Source organism: Vulpes lagopus, chromosome 11, assembly GCF_018345385.1.
Source record: "Vulpes lagopus strain Blue_001 chromosome 11, ASM1834538v1, whole genome shotgun sequence".
Taxonomy (NCBI): domain Eukaryota; kingdom Metazoa; phylum Chordata; class Mammalia; order Carnivora; family Canidae; genus Vulpes; species Vulpes lagopus.
The window spans coordinates 26,432,936-26,459,105 of record NC_054834.1 but is presented as its reverse complement, the minus strand read 5'-3'; the positions used below and the strand labels follow the sequence as shown (position 1 = coordinate 26,459,105).

The following is a 26,170-nucleotide window of genomic DNA, read 5'->3' as shown; positions in this document are numbered from 1 at the left end:
TGGTCAGCCGTGTCCCCGCAGCGGGGATCGGGTCTCCCACCTCCACTTGAGAGTCGCCAAGTGGGCAGTGATCCCGCCCCACGCCCGCCTCCCGTTCAGGTGTCAGCCATGGGCCTGGTGACCGATTTAAGGAGTGCCAGGGTGGCTCCTGGGTCTCGTATAAAGAAGACTAAGTGCTCGAGTTATTTTAGGGAAAGGCCCAGCCTCCAGGTCAGTTAGGACAAGAAATGCACTAGTTGACAACTCCCTACCTTCTCTCCCTTTGTACTTTCTTTCTTTTTTTTTTTTTTTTTTTGGCTCCCCCACTCAGGAAATTTACAGATTTCCATAGGTGAGGCTGAAATTTTCCAGGGCAGATCCCACAGAGCGACCAGGACCCCTGGAAGGGCTCCTAGGAGTGGCCGCGACGGTGGCTGTTTCCGGTGAGAACCCCCAGGACGCTCGCAGAGGCCTGCAGGGAGAAGCTGGGATCCTCACAGCACGGCGGTCGGTCCAGCAGGACGCCGTGCCCACGGCCACGTCCCCCTTCTCGTGGAGCACACGGAGAGCCGAGTGCGCGGGTCAAGCCACTTTCCCAACCTCAAGCAGCCTGTGCGGGGCGGGGGCAGGGGCGAGGGGCGGCACCTGCACTTCCTGACTCCTGGGGTCTCCAGCCACCCGACGGTTGACCATCTAGCGGCGTGACCCTGGCCTAGCTCAGGCCTTGGTAAACTTGGGGCCGCGAGAGCAGAGTTAGGTAGTTCAGAGACCACGTGACCCCCCAAAGCCTGAAGAATGTGCCCTCGGGCCCCTGAGGGGAAGGCTCCTGAGCCTCGGCCCAGGGCCATCACCCCCGTTTCATGGCTTGTCTGCCTCACGGATGGACAGGGACTCCCCCCCTCCCCGCCCCATCTCATACCTGATTCTTCTTCAACCCCAAGCCCACGACCTACATAGAACTTCGATGCGTTGAGAGGTGGATCTGTCGGCCCCCTTGAGAGATTCGTGGTTCACAGAGCATACGATGTCCGCCCCGTCGTCCTCCCGGGAGACCTGGAACGTCACTGAGCTGCTCACGGTGAAGGTCTTACCGTTGGGATCTTCCTGAACGCGGGTCGGTTCTCCTGGAGCGCAGAACAGACGCTTGCACGCGCATACACACGGACACGCAGTGAGCCCGGATGTGCGGGTATAGCACGGGCCCCACGGCACACGTCACACGGCCGGTCACAACTCAGGCAAACTTAGAAAGTCACGAAGCGGTAAGCCCTCCCGCGCACTCACACGAGCGTGCACACGGTATCTGCCTTCCTTCTGCACCATGCTGATGTGCACGGACGCGGACATGCAGACACGGGGCCCACTCTCCCCCCTGCCCCCCGGCTGCCACCTCGCATGGGCCCTAAAGCGGAGGGAGCTTACCATGGAGTTCCTGGTCGCCCTTCCGCCAGGTGAGCTGGGCTGCAGGTTTGCTCCCAGAAGACTGACAGCTCAGGGTGGTTGTCTCCTTTTCCCGTAATGATGACTTGTAGCCAGTGATGATGGGCTTCTGCGGGATGCCTGCCATGGAGGGGGGATGGCCGAGATAGAAGGAGAGGCGCCATGAGGTGACCTCGGCCCTCCCTGCAGAGATGGCCTCTCTGGGGGTCAGGATGCCGGCTGTCTGCTTTGCTTCAGAATGAGTAGAAGCCTAGAGGGATCCTCTTTCTCTTAGGTCTGCTCCCTAAAGATGGCACGGAAGGCCCAACACACAACCTGACGCCCCACCGCACAACTGGCTGAAGAACTGGCGTGAAGCCCAGGGGAGCAAAGAAAGAAACCGAAACGTGGGACCCCGGGAAGAGCACAAAGCAGCTGCGGGCCTTGCACATCAGACTCGGACACTGCAAGCACCTGTCGTGTTTCCCTCGCCATCCTGGGGGCTCCGTGGAAGAGACATGGGCATCCGCCTGTTCCAGGTTAGGAAATTCGGGCTCAGAGAGAGTAAGAGATTCCTCCCAGAGCAAACGGTAAGGAGAGGAGAGAGGACTGGAACCCAGGGCTCTTTGCATGTCATTCTAGCTCAAAGGAAGCACAGACCCAAGTTTTCCAAAAGGCCTGGAGGCTCGCTGGGCCCCTGGCTGCCCCAGGGGCTCACCCAGGAGCAGGGTTTGCATGGAAGCACGCCGTGGAGCCCCCCTGGGGCCGGGGAGCCTCACCGAGCACAGTGACGAGGGACTTGGCGGTCCTCACGGGCATGGTAAAGATGGAACAGGTGTACTCGCCCTCGTCCGCCAGGGCCACGTTGCTGATGCTGATGCTGAGCTCGTGGGGGGTAGATCTGACCAGCTGGATCCGATTGTCGCGGAGGGCTGGGGACATCGGGAGAACAGGAAGCGGGGCTTTGACGGGCACTCTTCACGTTCACCTTCCCGCCCCAAGCTGGTGTCTTTGGGAGAAGGGTGCTAGCGTGCTTTGGGGCAGGGGCGACTGCTCCCTAGTTGGAGCGCTCTTTACGTGGTCATTTTCCTGAGCCCTTGGGCACAGCAGCCTTGGGGACTACTCAGAAAAGTAGGCTTGAGTCTTGCAGGGCAACACTGACACCAGGTAAATCTTGGGGCTCCTTTGGGGTGTCGCCCTCGGGGGACCCTGTGGGACCGTGCGTGGCTCCGGTCAGAGCTGTGACACTGCGGTTTCTCCGGAGCCAGCAAGGAAGGAGCCCCTGGCTTGCCTTCCCCGGGCCCAGCCTCCCAACCACGGGCTCTAGATCTGGGGCCCCGGGCCCACAGCTCCCCCGGAGCGAGGACACCTGGGACACTACCTCTCTTTTCTCCAAAGTAGAGAGTCTGCTGGGCAGGGTTAGACCACTGCAGAGATGAGTCCTCGTGATCTTTCACTTGGCACTTGAGCACCACGGTGCCACCGGCCACCACCGTCTCATCAGACGTCCAGGGCTGGCTATCTGCAGGAGTACGAGAGGGTTAGCTTCCCGAGGACGCCCTGGCCCCTCCTCCCGCTTCTGGGCCACTCTGCGCCTCATCTACCCCAGACCGTCCAAGGCCCGGGTGTCTGCGTTCTCCTAAGGCGTCGTGGGGGAGGGAACAGAGGTGGCGGGGACCAGGGACGGGGACACAGACCTTCTCGCCTCTCGCTTGGAACACACAGAAGAACAGTGGCTTGCTGCATATTTGCTGAGTGAACTGACAGGGCCACCAGCCCCGAGAGGAATAAAGGTGCCCAGCTCTACACAGAGCCCTGCACACGCATCTTCCCTGATGCCGTTCACTCTGAAAGCACGCACACGCATCTGTCCCTCTATGCGCTGCCTCCCTGCCTCCGCCCGCCGGGAAGAGCACGGACAGGAGAGGCGCTCAAGGCTGAAAATCCCCAAACTTAAGGTGAGCAGAAGGCCAAGCCCGCCTTGGGCCCCACGTTCGTTTACGTAAGAGGTAGCTGATAAAACTGTAGAACAAGCAACACAAAAGATTTAAAAAGAAAAGAAAGAAAAGCTGAAACATTTTGGCACAGACTTTTCAGTTCCTCCCACAATAGCTTCCCTTCATCGTCAGCTCACATTCTTTCGGTACCAGGACAACCGGCCTCTCAACACACAAACTCAAATCACCCCCCTCGTGCTATATTTGAGAGTAAGGGATTAAGGTTTTTTTTCCCCTTCTATGTGATGGAAGAGACCTTCTCGCCCCTCTCTCCTTAGTCAAATTAAACACCGAGGACGAATAAGACACCGTGCGGATGCGGCATCTGACTCCCCGATGTGCCTTCCCGCTAGCCTGGCCGGGAGCCACTCACCCAGCATGGCTCTGTGTCCCCCACGGCATGGATCCTGCTCCCAGTGCTGATTCCCTCATCTCCAGGACTGACTTTCTGGGACCCCAGAGAGAGCAGCGACCTCCACAGGACTCAAGCAACCCCGCCTCCCTGCTCTGATTTCTGAAGCATCCGCAGCCTCTCTTCTGGGGTGCTAAACTAGTTAAGCAGCATTCTTCTCTCCATAGGAAGCAAAGAAGCCTACTTCCTACATTCCCTGAGTGATTTTAAAGGCTCCTCATTCTCCCTATGGCCCTGGCCTTCCTGCCGCCCTGTTACTCCTCTCCTTCTCGGTCACCGGAGCTCCATTTCCAAGAAATGCATGATGAACGCTTCTAGCAGAGAAGGGGCCTTGAGGAGAGAAGAGGGTGGCTGTCTCCACACTGGAGCCCAGAGTCTGGCCGCTGATGCTGGTGCTCAGAATTGTAACAGAACTGACAGGGGATCTTCGGGATCGTGGAATCCAATCCCCTAGTCTAACGGATGCAGACAATGAGGCCATGGAGGTGGAGTGATTGCCTAGGCATCGATCGGTGACTCCAGGGAGGACTACACCTCTGTTCTTCAACTCTCAAAGCAGTGGCCTATTCATGGGGATGCTCAAGTGTAGTCTAACTTGAAAATGTAAACTATGATTTTTAAGAGCCAGGGACTGCGCTGCCTGAGTAAACTGGGGCGTGATTTATCCCTTAAGCATCTGAACAAAAGATTCGGGGAAACCTTTCATCCACCGCTAGCCACATACCAAGTTTTGATGGGTAATCCTGTTAACCCTGGGTCCCTTTGAAGAACTCTATGTCGACTGTGCCTTCTAGGCACCTACTTATTCTGAATTAATACACTTGTAGCTGGAATCATTTTATTTTGGGGGAAAGGTGTAGGGGGTCCAGAGGTCTGTGTACTGGAGCAGGGGAAGAGGCATAGGTGCGAGAGAAGTCGGTGGTGTGGAGCTAGAACTAAAATGTCGGATGGAGCTGTGTGGTAATGAGGGGAGTGAGAACATAGGGCAGAGGCAACATGAGCGGGAGATGATGTGAGGATGGTTGAGGGAACCGAGGGACATTGAGATGAGGGGCCTGGATTCTCACCTTGACTGGCCAGCATGTCAGGGCTGCTCCAGACTGTGGAGCTGATGGCCTCGCCGAGTGGGGCCAGAGTTCTCAGCTCCAAATCCTGCTCCTGCCAGTAGCCTGGGGAGAGAATCTCCATCAAGGATGAGCCCTACAGGATACTCTGGTTGTCGGGGGTGGGGAGAGGACAGGCCCTGGATGAAAAGCAGGTTCTCCAGGTACCTAAGAGAAGGTGGGTTACTCGCCAAGGGGAGACGTTCGCTAGAGTCCTCAAAAAGGAAGTGAGCTCTTCCTCCCAAGGGGGGGCTATGAAAGGAGGATGCTAACTTAGCTTTTCTTTAACCAGTCAGCCACACAATGTCAGAGCCAGAAGAGACCTTAAAGATCCTCTGGTCCAGTTCTCCCACTTTGCAGATGGGGACAATGGAGCCTAGAAAGGTTCAACGTCACTTGGTGAAGGTCCTTCCAGAAAATGAAAGATAAGCACAAAGATTTTTCATTCCTTATCCAGGACTCTTTCAGGTTCGCGGTCCTGTCTACTAACACAACAGATGAAGCCATCAGGAAACACGCTTACTCTTCGTCCTTTGAATAGACCCGTGAAACACACACACACACACACACACACACACACACACACACACGCTGGTTCCTGTTGTGCAGCGTGGGAGCAGAGAGAAGGGACTTGCCCAAGGTCATGCACACAGGAGAACAAAGACTGGGAATCAAAGGCCCGATCCCCAGTCCAGAGCTCGCTGACTTTCCCGCGTAGGCCCTGGGCGCTCCAGGCAGGGGTGGAGGAGGAAGTAGGGGGTGAGGGTGGGGGTGGGGGAGGGGAGGGGTGCACGGTGCCACCTGCCAGCGGTCGCGGCCTGGGCTGCCCCGCCTGCCCCCGGCCCCCGGACTTCCCTGGCCGTGCTCCCCGCCCGCCCGGCCCCAGCGCTCCCCGAACCCGCCGACGGACAAAGAAGCCCGCCTCGCGAAGCCGCCAAGGCTCCCGCCGCAAGCCCCGGAGCAGCCAATCAGCGGCGCAGCGCTCCGTGACGTCATCGGCTGCTGGGCAGAGTCCGCAGCGGCGACGCGTCCCGGGCGGGGAGTCGCGGGAACTTGGCGGGCGCGGCGGGACCCGGGGAGGCCGGCGGGGCGAGCGCAGCCTGAGCAGGGTCCGGAGACAGGGGACGGGACCCCGGGGCACCGCAGAGCCGGGAGGAAGGGGGCAGGGGGCAGGGGGAGAGGGGGAGAGCGGGGGCGGGGGAGAGCAGGGGAGGAGAGGGCGGGGAGAGCAGGGGGGGCGGGGAGAGCAGGGGAGGGGAGGGCGGGGAGAGCAGGGGAGGGGCGGTGCGAGCGCAGCCTGAGAAGGGCCCCCCCGCCAAGAAAGGGGGCGGGACCCCGGGGGCACCGCAGAATCAGGAGGAAGGGGGACCCAGGGAAGGGGAAGAGAGGGGGGGAGCAGGGAAGGGGCGGTGCGAGCGCAGCCTGAGAAGGGGGCCCCAGAAGAGAGGGGGCGGGACCCCCGGGGCTCCGCAGAATCAGGAGGAAGGGGGCACGGGGCAGGTGGAGAGGAGGAGAGCAGGGAAGGGGCGGGGAGAGCAGAGGAGGGGCTGCGAGGGGAGAGCAGGGGAGGGCCGGGGCAAGAGGTCTCGGCCCCAGAGTGCGCCTCGGCGGGTCCTCACACGCATCCTCCAGGAGATTGGGGGAACCCTGTTCCCTCCAAGAGCGGGCCCCAGGCCCCCCCCACGGGCGGAGGGAGAGTGCGGGAGGGAGGGTCGGCGGGAACCCCGGGGCCGCGGGCACAGTGGGCAGTGGGGGGACGCGGGGGTGCAGAGCGGCGAGAAGGCTGCGGATGCCCGCCCGGCCCCAGGTGCCTGGGCGCAGGGCTCTCCCCCTCCCGGGCCTGGCCGCCCCCTGCCCTCCCGGACTGCAAGGCTGGAGGCCGCCTGACCTGGTGAGTGTTTCATCTTCTTGTCCAGGTTGTGCATTTGCGGGCGCGCGGACGCACGGTTGGAAAGCCCGATTGGGGTGCTGGGGGGACAGGGGGAAGCCAGAGGGGGTCCCCGCCCCCCAGTACTGGGACTGTGTGCACTAGGTAAGCACCAAACAGGCCTTTGCTCACAGGGACAGAGGGAACGGCCCCGCGTACTTGGGAACAGCACCCCTGGGTTTGCAGGTGGACCTCAACGTGAGAACCACCTAGAGAGGGAGACCGCCCAACAGGACCACCGCTGCTTTTAGACAGGAGGTTGGAGTCGGCCACGGCTTCCCTCCAGGCCCACAAAGAGCAGCCTCTCGAGAAGCCTCTCTGTCTCCCTGGGGGCCCTCAAAGCTTTCTCAGCAGCTCCCTTTCCGCGTGGCCTCTCGCCGGTCCCCGTCGTATCAATGCCGCGTGCTCACTTGGCAGTCCCCCCATCTCAACTTGGAGTGGCTGGGAGCTGGGGCCTGGCCCTACTCGCCTTTGTATCTTCAGCTCTCGGTGCTTGAAATGGGGTCTGGCCATTCCCGGGGCACACCTGGCGCCCTGCTGTGTGTCCCCCCCCCACCAGGCAAAGGAAGTACCTGCCCAGCAGCCCAGCAGCACGGATGTGGTCTCCACTCTCCTGCTCCCCCCTTTTTTTTCTGCATTCCCTCAATTGCTTTTCTCCTTGCTTCTATTTCTTTCGTCTCTCCCCTCCTCCTGCATTTTGCTGGCATTGCCTCCCCCCCGCCCCACCCCTTATGGGATGAATACGTGGAATGGTGAACCACACCGAACCGTTCAGAGGAGGGGACTGATAACTAACACCAATAGTGTCCAGGAAATGGCATAGATCGTCTCTGTCCGTCCCTGAACTCACTCTAGTTTGTAATGTTTTTAGAAGCCGGAGAACAGCGAGCTGTGTGGTGTTTATTTTTTCCTTTCCCTGATGGGGTGATGTGCTCCCTCCAATTCTGAAAAGCACTTGTGATCTCATGCCTTCTCTTGAGAACTGTCTGTTAGCGTGCCTCCAAGTTTCCTCACTTCTTAGGACGTTGTACACCCGTAATGGGAAATCCTGATGGCCACTCCTCCGGCAGCGGCCGAGTGATGAGAATGCTATTAACAGAAACAGGCGTAAGTAGCAGAAATGGTGGCCGGGGCCGCCAAAGCCTTGTGCCTTTGGGTTCAGACTGCGCCGATCATTTAGGACCCCGGCATCGATTCCTTCCGTGGACCCCAACGAGCAGGGGAAGCTCAGGAGCGCTCCGGAAGGGCGGCATGGCCGTTGCAGTGGACACAGCGGATCTTCTGCTCAGAGCCATCGGCCCACAGAGCCACCTGTTTGGGGGCCCAGGCTACTTGTAGGGAAGAGCAGCGAAGAGATTCCATTCATGGGCCTTACTGTCTTCCTGCTTCCCCTTCGCTGACATCCCATCCTTTGCGGATAATATCCAGCTGGGTCGGGCTGGCGTTCCAGACCCTGGGCAGCCTCATGCCACTGCGCCTTCCAGCTTTGTCTTTTCCTTATCCCACGCATATCCCAGACATGGTGCCTTTCTGAGTTTTCTAAGGACCCTTGGCTTGCCTGCCCAACCCCTTCCTACCGTAACCCTGCGGATAATGCCCTCCACCCATCTTCACACATCTAAGCCCTTCCCGTGCCCACAGCCTCCTTTCTGTGCCACTTCCCGGGAGAAGTCTTCCTTACTGTTCCAGATGGAAATCCTTTCTGGCTTCTCCGAGTTGCGACACTTTATCTACTTTTCTTAAGTTATGCTGCGAGTTTGGAGTTTGGCTTCCCCCACTAACTTACAAAGATTTTGCAGTTAGGGGCTGACATCTGATTCACCTCTGTATCCTGCACGGGGCCCTAATGCAGTGTATTGCACGTAGAAGGGGCTTAATAAATACATATTTAATAAATGAGTCAAAGACGCTGGGCATCGTCTGTCGTGAGAAATAGGCTCAGCATCTGGAAAGAGCAAACCAAACTGGGGAGGAGGACACAGGACAGAGGGTAGACCGTCCAGAGGCTGAAGCTCTAGAAGCAACGATATGGTGGGAATCGTATTTATTGATCACCTCGGGTGTGTCAAAATCCAAGTTAGGTGCCCTAGAATCGTTATCCAGTACAGCCCTCCTGATAGCTAGTGCTATGCACGAGTTGACCAAGACTCACAAAAGTTAAGCAACTCGTCCACATGATGGAGCCACCAAGTGTCCGATGAGACCCCTCGGACTGCAGAGCCCAGGCTTTGTGCACATCTCTGCTGCCCGCCTTCCTCTGCAGGAGCGTGCATTTCGTGTGTGTGTGGGGGGGGGGTGCAGGAGTTCTAGGGGAAAAGATTCCTTCCCGCGTCACTGGCCAGGGCTGGCTCACCTCGACAGCGGTCACACTGCTCACCTGCCATGTGGTCAAGGTAACCAGTGTAGCACGCTGGGAATGGGGGCTTGTGGTGGCGATGGGATGGCTTGTACCCACTGAATGTCATCTTTAATTGGATTTCCTCATGTGGCTCATTGATACGTCCGGGGGCTGCTTCATTTACCCCCAAGAGCTTCACAATGTGGGGCTTTTGAGCCAACCACGTGGTAAAAGGTGTCTAGTTAAAACTAAGAGAATCCCTTTACGCTTTCATAGGACTCCAGTGTCTGGGCTGAAAACAGAGTGAGCGTCTTGTTTGCTCTCACTTGCCTTGGGGGCTTCTTAGTTCTTGGTTTATTTACCAAGAATTTCCAGGATCTGTAGGACTCGTAGCATTGTAAAGGACAAAGTAGCCCTTTCACCCACCAGTGTCCTTCCGATTGATTGTTCACATTAAGAGTAGCAGAGGTGGGAATTGGAGACCTACCAGCGTGCCCTGGAAAGCACAGTATCACCTGTGACTCACTTTTTCGCTCATAACATGTGTCCTCACGTGTAGTAAGTGCTCAATAAATATTTATTGAATAAATAAATGAGCGACTCGAATGAATGGCAATGGAGCATGTCTCCTGTCTGAGCGATGCTAGGAGGGATGGCTAAGAGAAGGTGCCCATATGAGCCCCGATGGCTCGCCTTGCGTCTTCCCTGCCTTTCCGTTCTGGGAATCTATGGGGCATTGCCCTTAGGGCCCTGAGCAGGATTACAGGTGCCCGTGTGGGATGGTGGGACAGGGACAGCACGCTCCCCTGTTGCCACTGCTGGCCTTGCCGGCGCCTGGGTCCGAAGCTTCCCTTCCCTGACTAGAGAAAACCAGCTCCCTGAGTAGGAGTTGATGATGATGGTGATGGTGATGATGATGATGATGAGTCAGCATTTCTAACTCCAGAGTTAAAAATATTCTTCATCCCAGCCTACTTGGTATTCCTCACGACTACCATGACAGGTGGGTGGAGGAGTGTTATCTCCAAGGGAAAAACACACTGGGGGCTGTGGCCCAAAATACTGAAGGGACCCACTTTTAGGATCATTTACCCACACCCTTTGCCAGGCTCCCCGGCCCCGGTGATCTCGCTCTCGTTCTTCCCCTGCCCTGAGCTACTAGTGAATCCTTGTGTGTATTTGGATCACACACGGGAGAGAACGGGCCCGGCAAAATCAGCTTCAGGACTCAGGCCCTGGAGCTCTGCTTTTTGCCCAGAGCCACAAGTTTCTTTAACAGTGAATGTCTGATTCTGCACTTGGAGGGAAGGAGGGCCGGGCCCCTGTGAGTCCTGACCTACATGGTAACTGCATGATGTGGGGGGAGTCACTTTGACCCGAGGGACTTTAGAACACAATACCCTGATCAAAAAAGGACTCCTTTTATGCTCTCACAGTTGCTCTCGGGCTGCCGGGAATTGTGTTACTTCCACGGGGGTCACCCTGTCGCGTCCTAATCTAAGGCGCTGAAGGCCTGAGTGTCGAGAAGCCTCTCCTGCTTCCACCTTCCAGCCCCTTCTAGCTCTGCCCTCCCCTGAGTTCTCAGCTCCCTACTTCTTTCTGAACTACACAGTGCAGTCAGACAGCAGCTGGGGGCGGAAAGGTGGAGTCCGTCCGTCATTCGGGATTGCCTGTCTTTTCAGGTGGATTTTCTGCTCTTTCTGCCGCTCCTCCTCCGGGGTGGGCCTCTGTCCCCTCACAGGCTGCAGGACGTAAAGGATGCCCCAGCTCAGCTCAGCCATGCTCCAGCTCACATTTGCTGGGGGACTCAGTTACGCTCCAGCAGCCCGCCTCCCTTACCTGGCCTCCCCTCCACCCACCGAGACCTTGCTCCTTCCTTGTTCCCTCCGTTCTTTCTGTTGCCGTCTGGCTTCTCCTCCTGGAGCCTTGTTTATCTCCTTTCCCTCTGGCTCCCAGCAGCCTCTCGGGCCCACAAGGCACTACTCTCTCAGCTTTGCTGTGCTGTCCCAGGAGGCATGCAGGATATAAGTGAGAATAGATGGTAAATAGGGTGGGAAACGGAACTTGCATGAACACAAGTGCGTATTCCGCGATTTGCCCCCGTAGCTTGGTGAAGCGTGGCCGAGAGGTTTGGATTGACAGAACCAGGGATCCTACACCCTTAGATAATCCCAGAGATTTGGGTTTGGAAGGGGCTGATCCAGGCTCCAACAGGTTTATTACTGAACGTTGGCAGATGCCTTCTGCTTCCATCCTAAGCAGGTCATTGGAAATGAAAGGCTTTTGTTTCCTGGGCTTGGAATGGTGTGTGGCTAAGCTTTTCCAGGCTGAATGAGGAGGAGGGAATCTTTGGGTTAGTTGGCTGGCTCGCCTGTGGTGGGCGTGAGGGTGGGGTTAAAACAAAAAGCTTATCTATGTGTTAACCCTCTTTTCACTAAACAACAACAACAACAACAACAAAAAACCAACAACCAAAAAAACTCCCCAAAACACCAAAAGCAAAACTTACTTATTCCAAATATTTTGTTTTACACAAACGTTAGGGAAAAGTATCAAACTACAGTATGTCACCAATAAATATATTGTGTGTATTTCCTAAAACCCAGACACCCATTAGCAGTCTGGTCACTTTCTGCTGACCCCTAATGGCCAGAGGTGGTTAATCCTGGGATCTTTTTGATTCTACCACATGGAGGGTGGGTTCATGTCCTTTCTGATGCCCTCTTATCAAAATTCAGTAATTCCCCTCTTCCTTCTCTTGTGCCTAATCCTCCCCCAAATATGTCCCCCTCTATCATTCTTAGAAGCAAAGACTTTGAGGGGCACCAGGGTGGCTCAGCAGGTCAAGCATCTGCCTTCGACTCAGGTCATGATCCCCAGGTCCTGGGATCCAACCCCATGGGGAGAACTCTTCCTCCTCTCCCTGGGCCACTCCTCTCTCTCTTTCAAATGACTAAATTTAAAAAATCTTAAAAAAAAAAAAAAAAGCCTAGACTTTTAGAGTGGACAAGAATCCAAAGTAATATCTAGTGCAAATCTCATTTTAAAGAAGAAAAATCCAAAAAAAAAAAAAAAAAAGAAGAAGAAAAGTCCAGGGCTCAGAGAGGTTGAGAAACTTGAACGAGGCCACACAGGCAGTCTGCGGGGCCCGCGGTTAGAAGCCCGGCTCCTGTGGCTACTGTCGTTGGATGGCAGCCTGTGGGCCAGGGCATTTGGAGGCGAGGCTGCCAGCTAGTGTGATTTTACTTTCGGCGACATCTACCTGTCGGCTCCCCACCTGTCTGTGTGTGGTAGTGAGCCCCCCAGCCCCAGGAGACCTCATGGAAGGTAAGGCCCCTACATGCCAGGTAGGTGAGAGGCAGAGTGAGGTAGGGTATGAGCTCCTGCAGCCGTGATGGGCGGCACCTGTACAGACGCCGGGCCCCCCCGGCTGCTGCAGGTCTCCCCGGAGAGGACCCGAGGGGCAGAAGGCGCTCGTGCCCTCAGATGTGAAAGGGGCTGAGTGAGGACAGGCTGTGTGTGTGCACGTGTGTGCTGGCCGCTGGCGGTGGGGAGGCGCAGGCTGCTGGACTGGGGGTGGGGGGATGCTACAGGAGGAGAAGGAGCACAGGAGCATGTCCTATTCTTGAGCTCAGGAGAGAGAAAACTCTGGAGGCAGAAGTGGGCTCGTGGTAGGCTGAGGGGCCCCTCAGAGACTTCGTTAAGATTCCGAGGAGCAGGGACTAGGAAGTGGGTGGCAGAGAAGGAGGTGGGGACAGCTGTTGCTTTGATTTGCTATTGAGTCAGTGTTCTCGGTGCATTAGCGCTGGGAGGGAGCCCTGGGCTGGCCCCCAACAAAAACAAGCCCCTCTGCAGCCAATACTGCGTCCTAGCGGGAACTGCAGTTGGGACACAAAGGGGAAGGGGATCGGGACCCCAGAGCGCCCCTTCCCCAGCTTTAGCTCATTGCTTCCAGGCCCGGGTGTGCTGTGCACAAGCACGTATGGAGTGTTCTGGGCTGAGCGGCTGGAGGGCGTGAGGCAGAGTGCAGAGGTTGGCTCCGGAGGGGGGGAGGATTGCCACGAAAGCCAGAGCGGCTGGGTCTGTGCAGGGGCCGAGGCACCTGCCGGGTCTCAGGTAAGCAGGTGAGGCCGGGTGCGGGCCCCCTCCTTGATGGTAGTGCCGGGCCACTGGACCACCCGAGGAGTGTCCGTTCACGCCACCTCCTCGCTTGCTTCCCACGCGCTCACACACCCATAAATCGGGCCAGGCCTTCGGGGAGCCTGACTTGGTCTGAACTCTCAGGCCTCCCCCCGCACCCAGTGCAGACACTTCCCACCCCTTCCCCAAATTTACCTTGCTGCGCTCTCACACGGATGCAACCGAGCTGCGGAGAGCCCTCCCACCTTAGAACATACTTGGGAAAGGAAACAACAGAGGCTGCGAACGCAGGGGGCTGCTCGCCCCCTGGACAGCGTGCATATGGCAGAGGAGGGACTGGGGCCCGCAAAGTCGCCCGGGGCTGGGAGGGGGAGGTTGGGGATGAAGACGGGTCCCCTGATGCCCCAATCCTCAGTCGGTGCTGTGGGGCCTTGATGCCTGCGTCGGTGCACGGGGTGGGGGACTCCCTGTCTCATCTCTCAGCCCTGACCGCTTGGTGGCAGGCGGGGGCGGGGGGGCGCGGGGGGTAGCCATGCCTGGGGGAAAAAAGTTTAATCTGTTAGAAGTCAGGCGAGAACGCATTCATCTCTGCTGGCTCTGATTTTACAGACTTGTTTTCACTGTTTCCCTTCACTGGGTGATCGGAGTCAAGGTGTGGATGGCAGGTTCAGGGCAGTGGAGAGAGCATTACATGAAGACAGATGTGTTCCGCTCTGCACACCCACGCCGCTCCGGGCCCCCTCCCGCAGTCCTAACAGATTTAGTCTCTTCCCTTCACTTTTCTCTCTTAAAAAAAGAAAAAAAATTCTATTTTCCAGAGGGTGGCACCTTATTCAGTTAGCCTTACTCGGAGCCCTCCAGAGGGGACCCCCACGCTTCTGTGCAACAGACAACGTCTTCCGAGCCTACGGATTTGGCGGTCGGCACAGCAGGACCTCCAGATCTCCTGTTCCTCCCTGAGACCCGCGCTGGGTATCCTCTCTGACAAGGGCAGACACCCCATTTTGGTTCCCCGTGGTGCATCTGTATTCCAGCCTAGTTCCCCTTCTTCTCTCGTTCAGCGTGTGTCCCTTAACACACATGACACACTACGCTATTCACTATTCGCCTCTCTGTTTTTATTTTCTTTCTTTCTTTTTTTTTCTCCTGACATAAACATACAGCTTTTCCTATGACCCAGATACAGGGCCCTTCTTCTCCCCAGCCCATTATTAGTCAGAACCCCTTACTTCCAGAAAACCATATGGCTCAAACTCAGAGATTCTTCCCCAAAGCAGAATTTAGGCTCTCTCTTCTGCTCAGACTCCCCAGGAGAGGGCCAGAACCCTCTCCCCTCCCAAGGGCTGAGGCTCAGGCCATCTGTCACTGACACTGGACTCCAGGGCTTGGAGACCAGAAGAGGGTTGGCATGAAGCAGCAGTTGAGGATAAATGGGAATATGTGCAGCCTGGGCGCTTAGTGGTGGTGGTTTTTATATTTGTCTGAGATGATGGGACAGAGATGGGAGGAGAAAACATATAATATGTGTTTGGAAAGATGTCATCCTTAGGAATTAGAATAAGAGTAGGAATGAGTACAACTGTCCTGCTGTCATTTTTGCATCCACTGAGGGACAAATTATTAGGAGCAGATGGTAAAACTGGCCCCTCGATCCATAATAAGGAAAGGACTTGGCTCTAGGCTCTTGAGAGCTTGACCCAAGCTGTGCTAAGTCTCAGGTTACTTGTCTTCAATGTATTTGCTAAAGTCTTGCTGCCGGGTTTCTAAGAAGTAGCAGGTATTTAAGTCAGAGACTCAAGAAACCAGTTCACCCTCTGGACCTTTTGGCTGGAACTCTAGAATCAGGACCGGAAGCAAAGAATCAGGGCAACAGAAGACAAATCAATGTTGGAAGCCAGGATTTGCATATTCACGATGAAACCCGGTACTGGGGGTTCGGGATCTCCAGTCGGCCCTGCTAATATCTGGGATTATATGAAGCAAGTGCAGAGCTAAGTAGTGGTTGGCTCGGAGATGAGTGGTGGAGATAGCAGCCTTCACTCCCTGTTCTTTTTATCCCTAGGGCAAGGTGATGCATCTGACCTTCCCGACCCTGAACAGGAAGTAAATGAGCCAAAGGTGCTTATAATTAGCAATCAATACACAATTAGTGCAGGTCTGGCCGGGGGTAAGGAAAAATAAATCCTTAGAGACGACTGCATTTTAGTTCTTTATATTATTTAGCGTTCCTATCATTCTCCTGGAGATCTCCAGGAGACAGAGAGGGTTAAGGAATCCCAGAGGGAAGAAGTTACATAGAAGAAATGGTGCACGTTTTGGGAAGAAAAAAAAAATTACTGGAAGCTCCGCATTAGAATCCCTTCTGCAATATGTCCGCTGTTCATGAGAACAGGGGGGCTCAGGGGGACGGGTGGATAGGAGATACTCCAGCTGTTACTGTAACCCAAATTCTGCCTTCCTGAAGGCTCGCTCATGGAGATAAATCACTTCCATTACCCGTCCTTGAGGAATGAAGTTTCTCCTTGTTTCCCATGAGGAGATGGAAGAGGGGCCCTGGAAATCCATCCTGGGAGCCTGCCTCCCCGGCTGGGTTCTGCTGTAGGTCACTCGCCGGCGTTCGCTATTCTAGGAACTAGTACCAAGCAACTGATAATGGGGAGGGGGGGGAAGCAGCATTTAGGGGAAGATGAGCTCGTGCAGTTCTGATGTGACGGGAGGAACAGGCTGTCTAGTCTCAGACTGGCAGGGGCTGAGCATTCTCGGCTCCTTGCCGCATTTGACGTCATTGGCATTGGCAGATACCCCAAAAGAGTAGCAGAGTCCACTTTAAAGATACGTCTCTCCTGAGACGTGGCCAAGGACTTGGGCTCTAGGATGAGATGCTCGTATTTAGTTCTGTACAAGGTGGTGGGAAAGATGGGGGACCGGAGTCAGGGTGTTAGTACTTGGTTTCTGTGCCCCTCGTACGTGAAGTTCCTCCATTATCGGCTCAGGTGACCCATCATCCGTACGTGTTGTCTTTGTATTTACTGCTAAGGTCGAGGGAAAGGGGAAGTAAGCACCGTGACAGGACAGTTTGAGCCGGCCAGCCGTCAGGCTCATAGTGGCATGGGGAGGGGCCTTCCGAAACCAGGAACAGCGCGCTTTGCATTGCACATTCGCAGTGTTGGTGTGGTACTTGCCCTATGTGAGCAACAGCGTCTCAGCCTGAACCATGACTGTGTTGTGGTTCTGTTTTGAGTTTACGGCTCTGGGATATGGCAAGACACCCAGTTCTCCGGAGGCCACGTGAGGTCACCATAGGCCCTATTCCCCTACATCTGCTCAACCTCGGTGTCGCTTGCTCGTCCTGTGCCCTTGCTGCGGTTGTTTAGACAGCCGTGAGGACCTCTCGTGTCCCTATCTCAAGGTCTGTGCCCCTCGTCCTGGTGGAGCGGATCGGGGCTCGTGGCCAAGACCCTGCGTGTCTGTGGTGGGTGTGTGTGTGGGGGGGGCGAGGATGCGCGTAGGAGGGGTGGAGGGTTGGGAGGCTGGAGGGAGGGCAGGACCACGGAGAGCAGCAGGAGCAGCCTCAGAGGCAGGTGGGGGCTAGCACCATGGAGAGCTCAGCGCTCCCGCTTCCCTTCCCGGGCAGGGGCTCAGACTCGCACTGAACCCACAGACATGGGAGACATGGGGCCACCGCTAGCATCGCCCTGTGCCCCTCACTTGCTCTCAAGGGCCTCCGGGAAGCACTTTGTTCGCACTTGCCACCTGTACGCCCAAGATCCTACAAGAAGTGAGGCCCACCCGCCGACCGAGTTAACCGCCGCAAGCAGCCTCAGTAATTAGCGACAATTACCTAGGTGTCCGTGGCAGTGGAGGGGGCTTTAATTGCTAAGTCAGTCATGGATTAAAGCATCTCCTAATGAGGGAAATGAGGCCACGGGGCCTGTGTCCCCTCAGAGACGCTGGGGCGTGGACAGCCGTGGGGTTTCTCATCCGTCATCTGTCTTTCAGGGTCACGGTGCCCTGAGGGACCCCGGATGGGCGTGAGTAGTGCCGTCTTCAGGGCGTGTGGGAGAGAGGAGTGGATCACGCCTCTTAGTTGGGACATCTGGTCAGTCTCTTTACACTTAGAGAAATTTTGGTAAAAGGACACACCGTTCTCTCTCCCTCTCTCTAGTACTTGTTGCTGCAGTGAAGAATAGATGCGTGGCTTTACTAAGCCTCTATTTTGCCAAAACCTCAACAGCTTCTTGTGTTCGAGACTCTTGAAAGCTCGGCTGCCCGGTACTAGAAGGGGTGGGTCTGCTTGTTACAGCAGGACTGGGCTGGGGGGTTAGGAACCCCGAACACCAGCTGGTTCTGACTTCATAAAGAATCCACACTACTGCCAACCCCAGAGGAAGAGGCAAGTCGTTGGCCCCAGAGACTTATTCTTCTCCATTGTACAGTTGCATGGGACTTATTTATTCTTAATTTGACTGCGTTTTCAGTGACCTGAATCCTTATCTGATGGTTTGACTCTCCAGGCTCCCTTTCGGAGGCTTTATTTCTCTCTATCCCCTATAAGCATTCCCGTGGGGACTGCCGTTCTCAGAGTTTATGGAGAGACCTCCAGGACATGACCTCATCCAGGAAACAGAATGTTCCAGTATATGGGCCTATAGCCAGGCGTTAAACGGGAAATGTTAAATTTTAACACGAAAGATGAAAAGGAGAAGATATGATCACCCAAACTTCCTAATGCTCTGGGTTTTTCTTTTGTTTTTTTTTGTTTGTTTGTTTTTTTGTTTTTTTTTTCATTCGTGGTCAGCACGGAGGTAACCCAGGCCACCAGCTGCCTTCGGGGAGAGCCTGGAACCTAGGGGACCAGCCTTAGGTGACATTCCATCTCTGAGAAGCGGATGACAAAACGGGGACCATAGAACCAGTGAGCAGGAGGCTACAAAGGTGATGACTCACAGTACCCCCCGCTCCGGCCTCCTCCCCCTACCCCTGCTCCGGGGGGTCATCTCTCTGGTGATAACGGTGCAGATACTATCCCTAGCCCGTAACTTAGCCACAAGCAGCTCTTGATTCCCTTCCGCCCGTCCTGTGGACTGCAGGAAAGTCGCACCAGCGAGGAGCCCCGAAGCCAAGTCTCGGGGTTTGCAGGGCGATAGCACAGCCGCGCGCAGGCTGCTGTTTTGGAGTGACCGGAACACCCGAAAGATGCCATCTGTGGAATTTTATGGCTGCAGAACTGTGAGTCACTCCCCGAGTGAACAGGGAATGTTTCCAGCAAGGCACTCTTGAAATTAGACTTGGGCCTGCAGCCTCGGTTGGAAGAGGAAGGAGACAGAGAGAGAGCGTCTGAGGGCAGCGGGCTGGCTCCCTCACTGGCGTCCCAGGGGGCGGAGGACCTCAGGCTGTGGGAGCGGGGCGCCCGGAGGGGGGGGGATCGCCCGCAGTGGGGCGGAAGGGCGGCAAGAAGGGTGACAGAGCAGCCACAGGTCTGTCCTCTCCCTTTCCAGAAGAGTAATTCTCCTCTCATCAGTTTTTGCTTATGTGAGAGAGGAATGTCTCAGCTTTAAAAATGGAAGTGAGCAAAGCACTGTCCTGGAAGAAGCTCCTCTGGGCAGCAGTGGTGCCTTAGTCCCCCCGCCCCCCGCCCCCCAGGGGGATCTTGGGACTCTGGAGAGCCAGTGGACGTGCTGTGGCCTGGGCCCCTCGTCACACAGACTGCTTCCTCCGTGGGGAGGTCCCAGAGCCAGGGAACCCCCCTACGGAGCCAGGGAACTGCCCCCCCACCTGGAGCCAGGGAACCCTCCCCTGAAGCCAGAGACCCCTTCCTCTGAGTCAGGGACCCCTCCCCTGGAGTCAGGGGCCCCTCCCCCAGAGCCAGGGAACCCCCCAGAGCCAGGGAACCATCCCTGGAGCCAGGGATCTCTCCCTCAGAACCAGGGAACCCCTACCCCGGAGCCAGGAAACCCTCCCCTGAAGCCAGGGACCCCTTCCTCCAAGCCAGGGAACCCTCCCTCAGAGCCAGGGACGACCCCTCCCCTGGAGTCAGGGAACCACCCCGGAGCCAGGGAACCCTCCCCTGAAGCCAGGGACTGCTTCCTCCGAGCCAGGGACCCCTCCCCTGGAGTCAGGGAACCTCCCCCGGAGCCAGGGAAGCCCGGGAAGCCCCCTCTGGAGCCAGGGAACGCACGCCCTCCCTGAGGGCACCCCAGGAGAGCTCAGGACGGAGCAGGTGAGCCAGGCAGGCCCGTGGGCAGCCGTGGAGCCAGTGCTCTCTGGACTTCTCCGGCGCACTGGGCGTGAGCCCTACACTGGGCACCTGGCCAGGGGGCTGGAGAATGGACAGTGGTGGACAGAAGGTCACTGGGAAGGGAACGACAGTCATGTGTGGGGCGGCGCAAGGTTAAAGGGCCACCAGCCGAAGCCGTCAGGCTGTCCGCCAGGCCGGGATACTCGGTGAGCTCACGGGCTGGGAAGAACCTGGGGAAGGGGGACCCCAGGAAGGTGGCTCAGCGTGTTGAATGGCCACGCGCTCACCGGACAGCAGCACGGCCCACAGCAAGCTCGCAGCCTCCAGTCTGCCGACCCTAGGGTTGACCCTGGGGATGCCCGCCGGCGTCTCAGCGCCTGTTCGGCCTCACGAACCCTACAAAAGCTGCCCACCCCAGCCGCGCAGGGGGTGGTTTCCTTCCTTCCGCACGGAGGTAGCCACTGTACCACACACCCCGGAGCACGCGGGCATCAGGGCCCTGGGGAGCGCTGTCCCCCCACTTTCACACCGCAGCCCCTTGCCCTGGCGCACACTATGGGGCGGGCCGCGGGCTGCCTAGCTCCCTGCCTGGGCCCCTGGTCAGGATGGCCGTCCACGCCCTGAGCATCAGATCTCTGCTACTGCCTCCCACCTCAGAGCTCGCCTTCATGGGTCCAGAAACCAAGAGGCACAATTAGGCGAGGTAAAGCCTGCATGTGGCCGTGCAGCCCGTACAGCGGTAAGACCCGGGACGCTGCGCACAGACGGATGTCCGCCACCCCGACCGACGATGCTCTCCAAGGAAAACGAGGCCTCCTCGGACTCTTGCTCGGGAGCGGGCCTCCCTCCCCATCCCTGACTTGCCGAATCTCCTCTGGAAACTCCCGATTCCCCAAAGTCAGTGCCCCGCAAGCCTTCCCCCCAGTGCTTGGAGATATGACAACGGAGGGTTTCAGCCTTACTACACCCCGGGGTGAGGGCCGGGGGGCCCCCCCAAGTGGAGGGAGGGCCTAGACGGAGTACTGCATCTGGGGAGGGGAGACTTGGCTAGCACAGGGCTTTAGTCCGTTCTTCAGTGGTCTGTCCTCGAGCTGAAGCGCTCCGGCTCGCGGGGTGACCTCCCTCTGTGCAGGTCCCAGCCCGGGGTGGCAGTCTGCACTGCCAAACAGGTGCGGGGTGGGTCACACTGGCTGTGTCGAGCACACCTGGCGGGATGAGATGGCCCAGGGCTGCGGCCAGCCGAGAGTCAAGGCCCGGTCGAGGCCCACACAGCGGCAGCCTGTCCTTGCCTCACACCCAGCCAGCCCTTGGGACTCCCCTCCCCTCCTCGAATGAGCCTAGTCCTCTGGGGAAGGGGGATTCCACGGCGGGGAGGGGCTGCTGTGTCTGTGGAGACTCCAGCAGGGACTCCCTTAGGGGTGTTGATGGGCACAGGGTGAGGTCAGCCAGCTGGCTGTAGGCTGTAGGGGTGGGGATCCCCGGTGTCGTCCTACAGGCTGACGCTCCTCCATCATGATGGGGACAGGGCTGGGGGGCAGGTCAGAGGAGATGGAGCACTTATTCCTCCGGCACCCTGGCTCCCTGGCTCGTAGCCTGTTTTCTTCAGATGAAATTCTTTACATCATCCTCCCCAGTTTCACCCCTCCCCTCTCCACCCCCGCCCCGCCCTGGCCCCGTGCCCATCCCTGCTGGCCACTGGGTCCATAGCCCAGGAGCCGCCTCCCCCTTCTCCTCCCCTGCGGTTCTTTCTGTTTCTGGTTGGCATCTGTCCGGGCATAGCCACCACCCTCCCCCTCACTCTCCACATCCCTTTGCTCCGCAGAGGTCCCGGCCCCCTCTCGCCCTACCTCTCCCCCTACCTCTCCCCCTACCGCAGCCAGGCCCTCCTCCCACTGGGCGACTGGGGAGAGGAGACCAGAGGATGCATTCCGTTAGTCCCTCCAGGCCTGCCCTCCCTCCTCGGGAGACCTGAGGCTCTGAGCCACGGCTCCCTTCCTGGGCTCCCTACAAACTGTCCCCTGCCGCCCCATGAACCTGCAGCGGGGCTGTAAGGAAGCCGAGGGGCCCCCACGGCTGCGCTGACCTACATAGCCAGGGCCGGGGCGGGAGGGGCCCTTCCCCAAGTCCCCTCACCCTGGCCCCGCCTCCCTGCCCCCCCCCGCCACTGTCTTCCTTGTGTCTCACCCTTACAAACCCAGGGAGGCTTGAGTTCCCACCTGGGGCCAAGGGGCTCAGGCCACCTACCGCTCCCCTCCCCTCCAATGTGGCAAAATCAGTGCTTAGCCCCGGGCAGCTTTGGGTTTTCTCCGGGCATCCTCCTCCCCAAACGTCTTGGTCCTTCCTTCTGCCCAGCCTTCCCCCACCTCCTCCGCTCCTGTCTGGGCTGCTTCTCCCAGCTGCTGCCACCGCCACGGGGACCGCCATCCCGGCCGCCGCCACCTCCCCGCCCGGTGTTGTTGTTTTGCTCCAAGGAGGAGCCCCCACCCCTTCCTTGCCCACGCCCCCCTCGGCGGCCTCACCCAGGCCCCCTTCCCGGAGCTGCGCCGCGGGTGGGTGGGGGTGGGTGGGGGCGGGCGGGGGCGCGGCGGTGTTTGCACACAGCAGGTTCGGGGGTGCACGGACTCTGCGAGCCCTCCAGACACATCCACAAACCCCGACACACGCCCTGACTCCGCCGGATCTCACTCCGCCCCCAGCGCACACGGACACAGACACACACGGATGCTGACACAGAAACGCAGAGGCAGACGGCGGCACCGACGCGCGCAGCCAGACACGCGCACACGGGACCCCCGGGCCCGAGCCCCCCGAGCCCCCCGAGCCCCCCCGAGCTCCCGGAGCCCCCCCGAGCCCCCGGCCCGGCAGCCGCGCGCGCAGCCAGGCGCGGAGCAGGTGCACGGCCGCCCCCGCCCCCGCCCTCCGAGGGCCGCCCCCGCCGCCCCCGCGCAGACAAAGCGCGCGCCCCCGCCCCGCCCGCACTCACCGTCCTGGGAGAGGTTGGCCCCCCCGGGCGCCCCGCGGCAGGCGAGCAGCAGCAGCAGCAGCGGCAGGGCGGGGCGGGCCCCCATGGCGCGGCCGAGCCTCCCGCGGCGCCGGGCGGGCCTGGGTCCCCGGGGCGCGGGGCGCGGGCGGGCGGCGGGCGGCGGCGCGGACCGGTGGGCGCCCCGAGCCGCGTCGGAGCCCGGGGCCGAGGCGGGGACCGGGAGGGAGCCGGCGCTGCTGCAGTCGCGGGGATTAAATAGGGCGCTCGGAGCAAACCATTCGGCTGCGGGCGGAGGGGGGGCGGCGGGGGGCTGGGCCGGGCGCGGGGGGGCCCCGCTGCCGCATTCCCCGCCCCCCGCCTCCCTCCACCCCCCCTGCGCCCTCGTGGTGCCTTCCGCCTTCTCCCCCGGGAGCCCCGCCAGCCGGGCGCGGGTGCGGGGCCGAGGGAGCGAGCTGGCTGGGCGGCGGGGCCGCGCGCACCCCTGTCGGCTGGGGCGGAGGGGGCGCCGGGCAGGGCCTGGGGCCAGCTGGCGGGAGCGGCCACTGCAGGCCCGGGCAGGGGCGCGCCCACCGGCCCCGCGCCCCAAGCGCGCCCCCAGTGCGCCCCCCGTGCGTCCCCCAGTGCGCCTCCCGGTGTGCCCCCCGTGCACCTCCCGGTGCGCCCCCCGGTGCGTCCCCCAGTGCGCCCCTCAGTGCGTCCCTGAGTGCCCACCCCGGTGCGTCCCTCAGTGCGCTCCCGAGTGCCCCCTGTGCGCCCCCCGGTGCGCCCCCGAGTGCGCCCCCCCATGCGCCCCCGTGCGTCCCTCAGTGCGCCCCCCGTGCACCCCCCCGGTGCGCCCCCCTCCCCGTGCGCCCCCGACTGCGCCCCTCAGGGCGCCCCCCGGTTTGTCTCCCAGTGCGTCCCTCAGTGCCCCCGAGTGCCACCCGTGCGCCCCCGAGTGCGTCCTCCAGTGCGCCCCCCCATGCGCCCCCTTGCGTCCCCCAGTGCGTGCCCCTGTGCGCGCCCCCATGCGCCCCCCAGTGCGCCCCAACAGCTCGGCTGTGCCCTTCCCCTGACACAGGCATCCTGGCCCCGAGCCCCTGTCTGTCCAGCAGCAACTGGCCTGCGGACCCGCAGGCCAGGGGAACCCACACCTCCCTCCATCCCTCCATCCCTCATCCCTCATCCCTCTTCCATCCCATCCATCACCTGGCTCCCCTTCAGGCTCCTGCCCCACCAGGCCGCCCGCAGAACAACCCTCCAGTTGGCCTCCTTGATCCTCCCCCCCATATCGATGGTCTCCTCCTTCATCTTTCAGAGGACCTTGTTCTTTCTTAAATTTTGAGAACAGGTTTTCCGGTGAAGGGTCCCCGCTGCAGGCTCTCGGGGAAGATGCCTTCTTTACCAGCTGGGCCTCTGCCCCTAAGGCCAGGTACAGGATGGAGGAGAGAGGCGGGGCCTTGGCCCTCCCTCTCCTCTCCCCATCCTATTGCCCCATGTCCTAACCACCACTTGCCAGTTTTCTACTATCAAGTATCCGTGTAACCTTGGGAGGGCAGTTAACACCCCATCACTTCAGCGGCACCTGTAGAATCAGGAGTTGGACCAAATGTTGGTGAAGAATCCTCATCTCTCTTAACTATCTAAAATTCTTTGACTCAGGGTAGCCCAGGTGGGTCAGCGGTTTAGAGCCGCCTTTGGCCCAGGGCCTGGAGACCCAGGATCATGTCCCGCATCAGGCTCCCTGCATGGAGCCTGCTTCTCCCTCTGCCTGGGTCTCTGCCTCTCTCTTTCTGTGTCTCTCATGAATAAATAAATGAACTCTTTAAAAAAAAATAAAATAAAAATAAAATTCTTTGATTCAGAGAGTCTCAGATTTAGGAATGTGCACCCAAAAGCTAAGGTTGCATCAAAAGTCCTTCCCTTTCTGCGCTGCTGACTGCCTCACCGTGCAAATCCTTAGTGTTTGGGCAATATCCCCCCTCTCCGACGGGCCTTCTGGGCCCTCTGTGACGGCCTTAGTTCAAGGCCGAGGATGTGGGGAAAGCTCTGTATCACTGTTAGTCACTGGCGGAGAGGCCTATGAATATCCCCTGGGAGGCTCCTTCATGATGGTCAGAATGGTCCCCACTGCTTCTCTGTTTCTAGAATCCGTCCTGCTCTCTGGGAGAAGAGACCTGCCTGCCTCTTGCCTGTTTCCTGAGAGTCTGGGTAGTTCTTTAGAGTTACTTGCAGAAGTTTTTGGCTACCTTGGGCTGTCCGACTTACTTGCTTTCCCGTATTTCAGTGCCTCCAAAGCGTTCTCCCTGGGGAGGCGTCTTAACATCTCTGAGACACTAAAATGGAGGGAGGAATGTGGTTGAGGCTTGTGCAGACGAGGATGCAAGAGACAGGAGAGGCCAGAAGGGAAGATGGGACCTTCTGAGCGTGGTGGGACCAGGTTGGCATGAGTTTAGGGGAACAGAGGAAAAGAAGGAGTAGGTGTGTTTTCAGAGAGGATGGGGCTTCAGAGGGGAAGGATCCGGCTCTCCTTGTTAAAGGGTCTTGATGGCTAAAGAGCATTATCTTTGGAGGTAGAAGAAGCCTTAGAGATCATCTGAGTGGGCTTAAGGGAGGACAGGTTAGTGTCGCGAGAGGGACGGGTGGGATGGGACAGCAGGATAGGGGATTAGGTCCCAAGCTCCTCTAACTAATCATCTTTTCCATCTGCTGCTCTGCCCTGAGCCCCTCCGGCCTGTCCTCCTTAATTCTCTAACCACTGCTGGCCTGGCCCCACCCTCTACTGTAACTGCTGGGGCGTGGCTGCTCCAGGAGGACCAGGGTGGGAGGAGAGGGGAGAGCTGTTTGGGAGAGAGAGTATTAAGAGCTAGCAAATGAGACTCTGGAATGCTCTTTTCCTACTGGCTCCTTTTCCCTTTTCTGCATCATCAGCATCAGTTTGGCAGCACTTTAGGCCTTGGGAATAGGAAGCAGACACTGGCTTTTAGAATCATAGAATGAAAGAGTATTAGAGTCATAAGCAACCTTCAAGATTACCTAACCAATGGCCCTTGGTGGACGGACGAGGAAGATGAGGCTCGGAGAAGCTAAGTGACTTCCCCATGCTCCCACAGGTGCACACTTAGGGGCTTACCCGCCTCAGATAGGGAAGCCATAGATAGATAGTCCCCTCGGGGCAAGAGGCAGGAGGCAGGAGGCACAAGGGGATGCCCCACCAGCACTTCCAAGCCGTGCACACATTGAGGAGGTGCACACTCCTGCGAGTCCCTGGGTGAAAGGGCAGTTTCTCCTGCAGCTGTGGCTGTCTCGTGGGGAACGACTCCAGGCCTGTAACCATCCTAATGCCCTTTGTACACATGTGCACGCCCGGCATCTCACTCCTGTTCACTAGGAGCAGAGTTTGCAAAGCAGGACTGACCTACAAGGATTATCCCCATCACGTAACTAGGTGAAATAAAAGTATCCATGTTGGATTGTGATCTCTATGGTTACTTTGCACTCTCAAATGCTGTGGCACACACAATGTGCATTTCCAAGAGGCTTGCGCAGAGCGTGGAGTAGGTTGTCTGTGGGATAAAAGAGCTGGTGGCCATAGTGGAGACGGGGTGGGGTGCAGGGGGAGGGTGCAGAGAGGGAGGGTGGTGAGAAGGCAGGC

General features: G+C 58.6%; 1 protein-coding gene across 2 annotated transcripts in view; it reads right to left on the bottom strand.

Moving 5' to 3' along the window:
• CADM3 (cell adhesion molecule 3) overlaps positions 1-22,879 on the bottom strand; it is a 30,473-nt gene extending 7,594 nt beyond the window's left edge. Inside the window, exons 1-6 of one of the 2 annotated variants that reach the window (XM_041722724.1) lie at positions 22,537-22,879; positions 4,875-4,976; positions 2,780-2,920; positions 2,178-2,330; positions 1,402-1,539; positions 933-1,103 (exon numbers count right to left, since the gene is read on the bottom strand). In XM_041722724.1, coding sequence (XP_041578658.1) covers positions 933-1,103; positions 1,402-1,539; positions 2,178-2,330; positions 2,780-2,920; positions 4,875-4,976; positions 22,537-22,621 — 790 coding nt within the window. In that variant the 5' untranslated portion in view covers positions 22,622-22,879. The remainder of the gene's footprint in view (positions 1-932; positions 1,104-1,401; positions 1,540-2,177; positions 2,331-2,779; positions 2,921-4,874; positions 4,977-22,536) is intronic. The other variant, XM_041722725.1, reaches the window with a different exon arrangement.
• Positions 22,880-26,170: the final 3,291 nt, after the last annotated feature.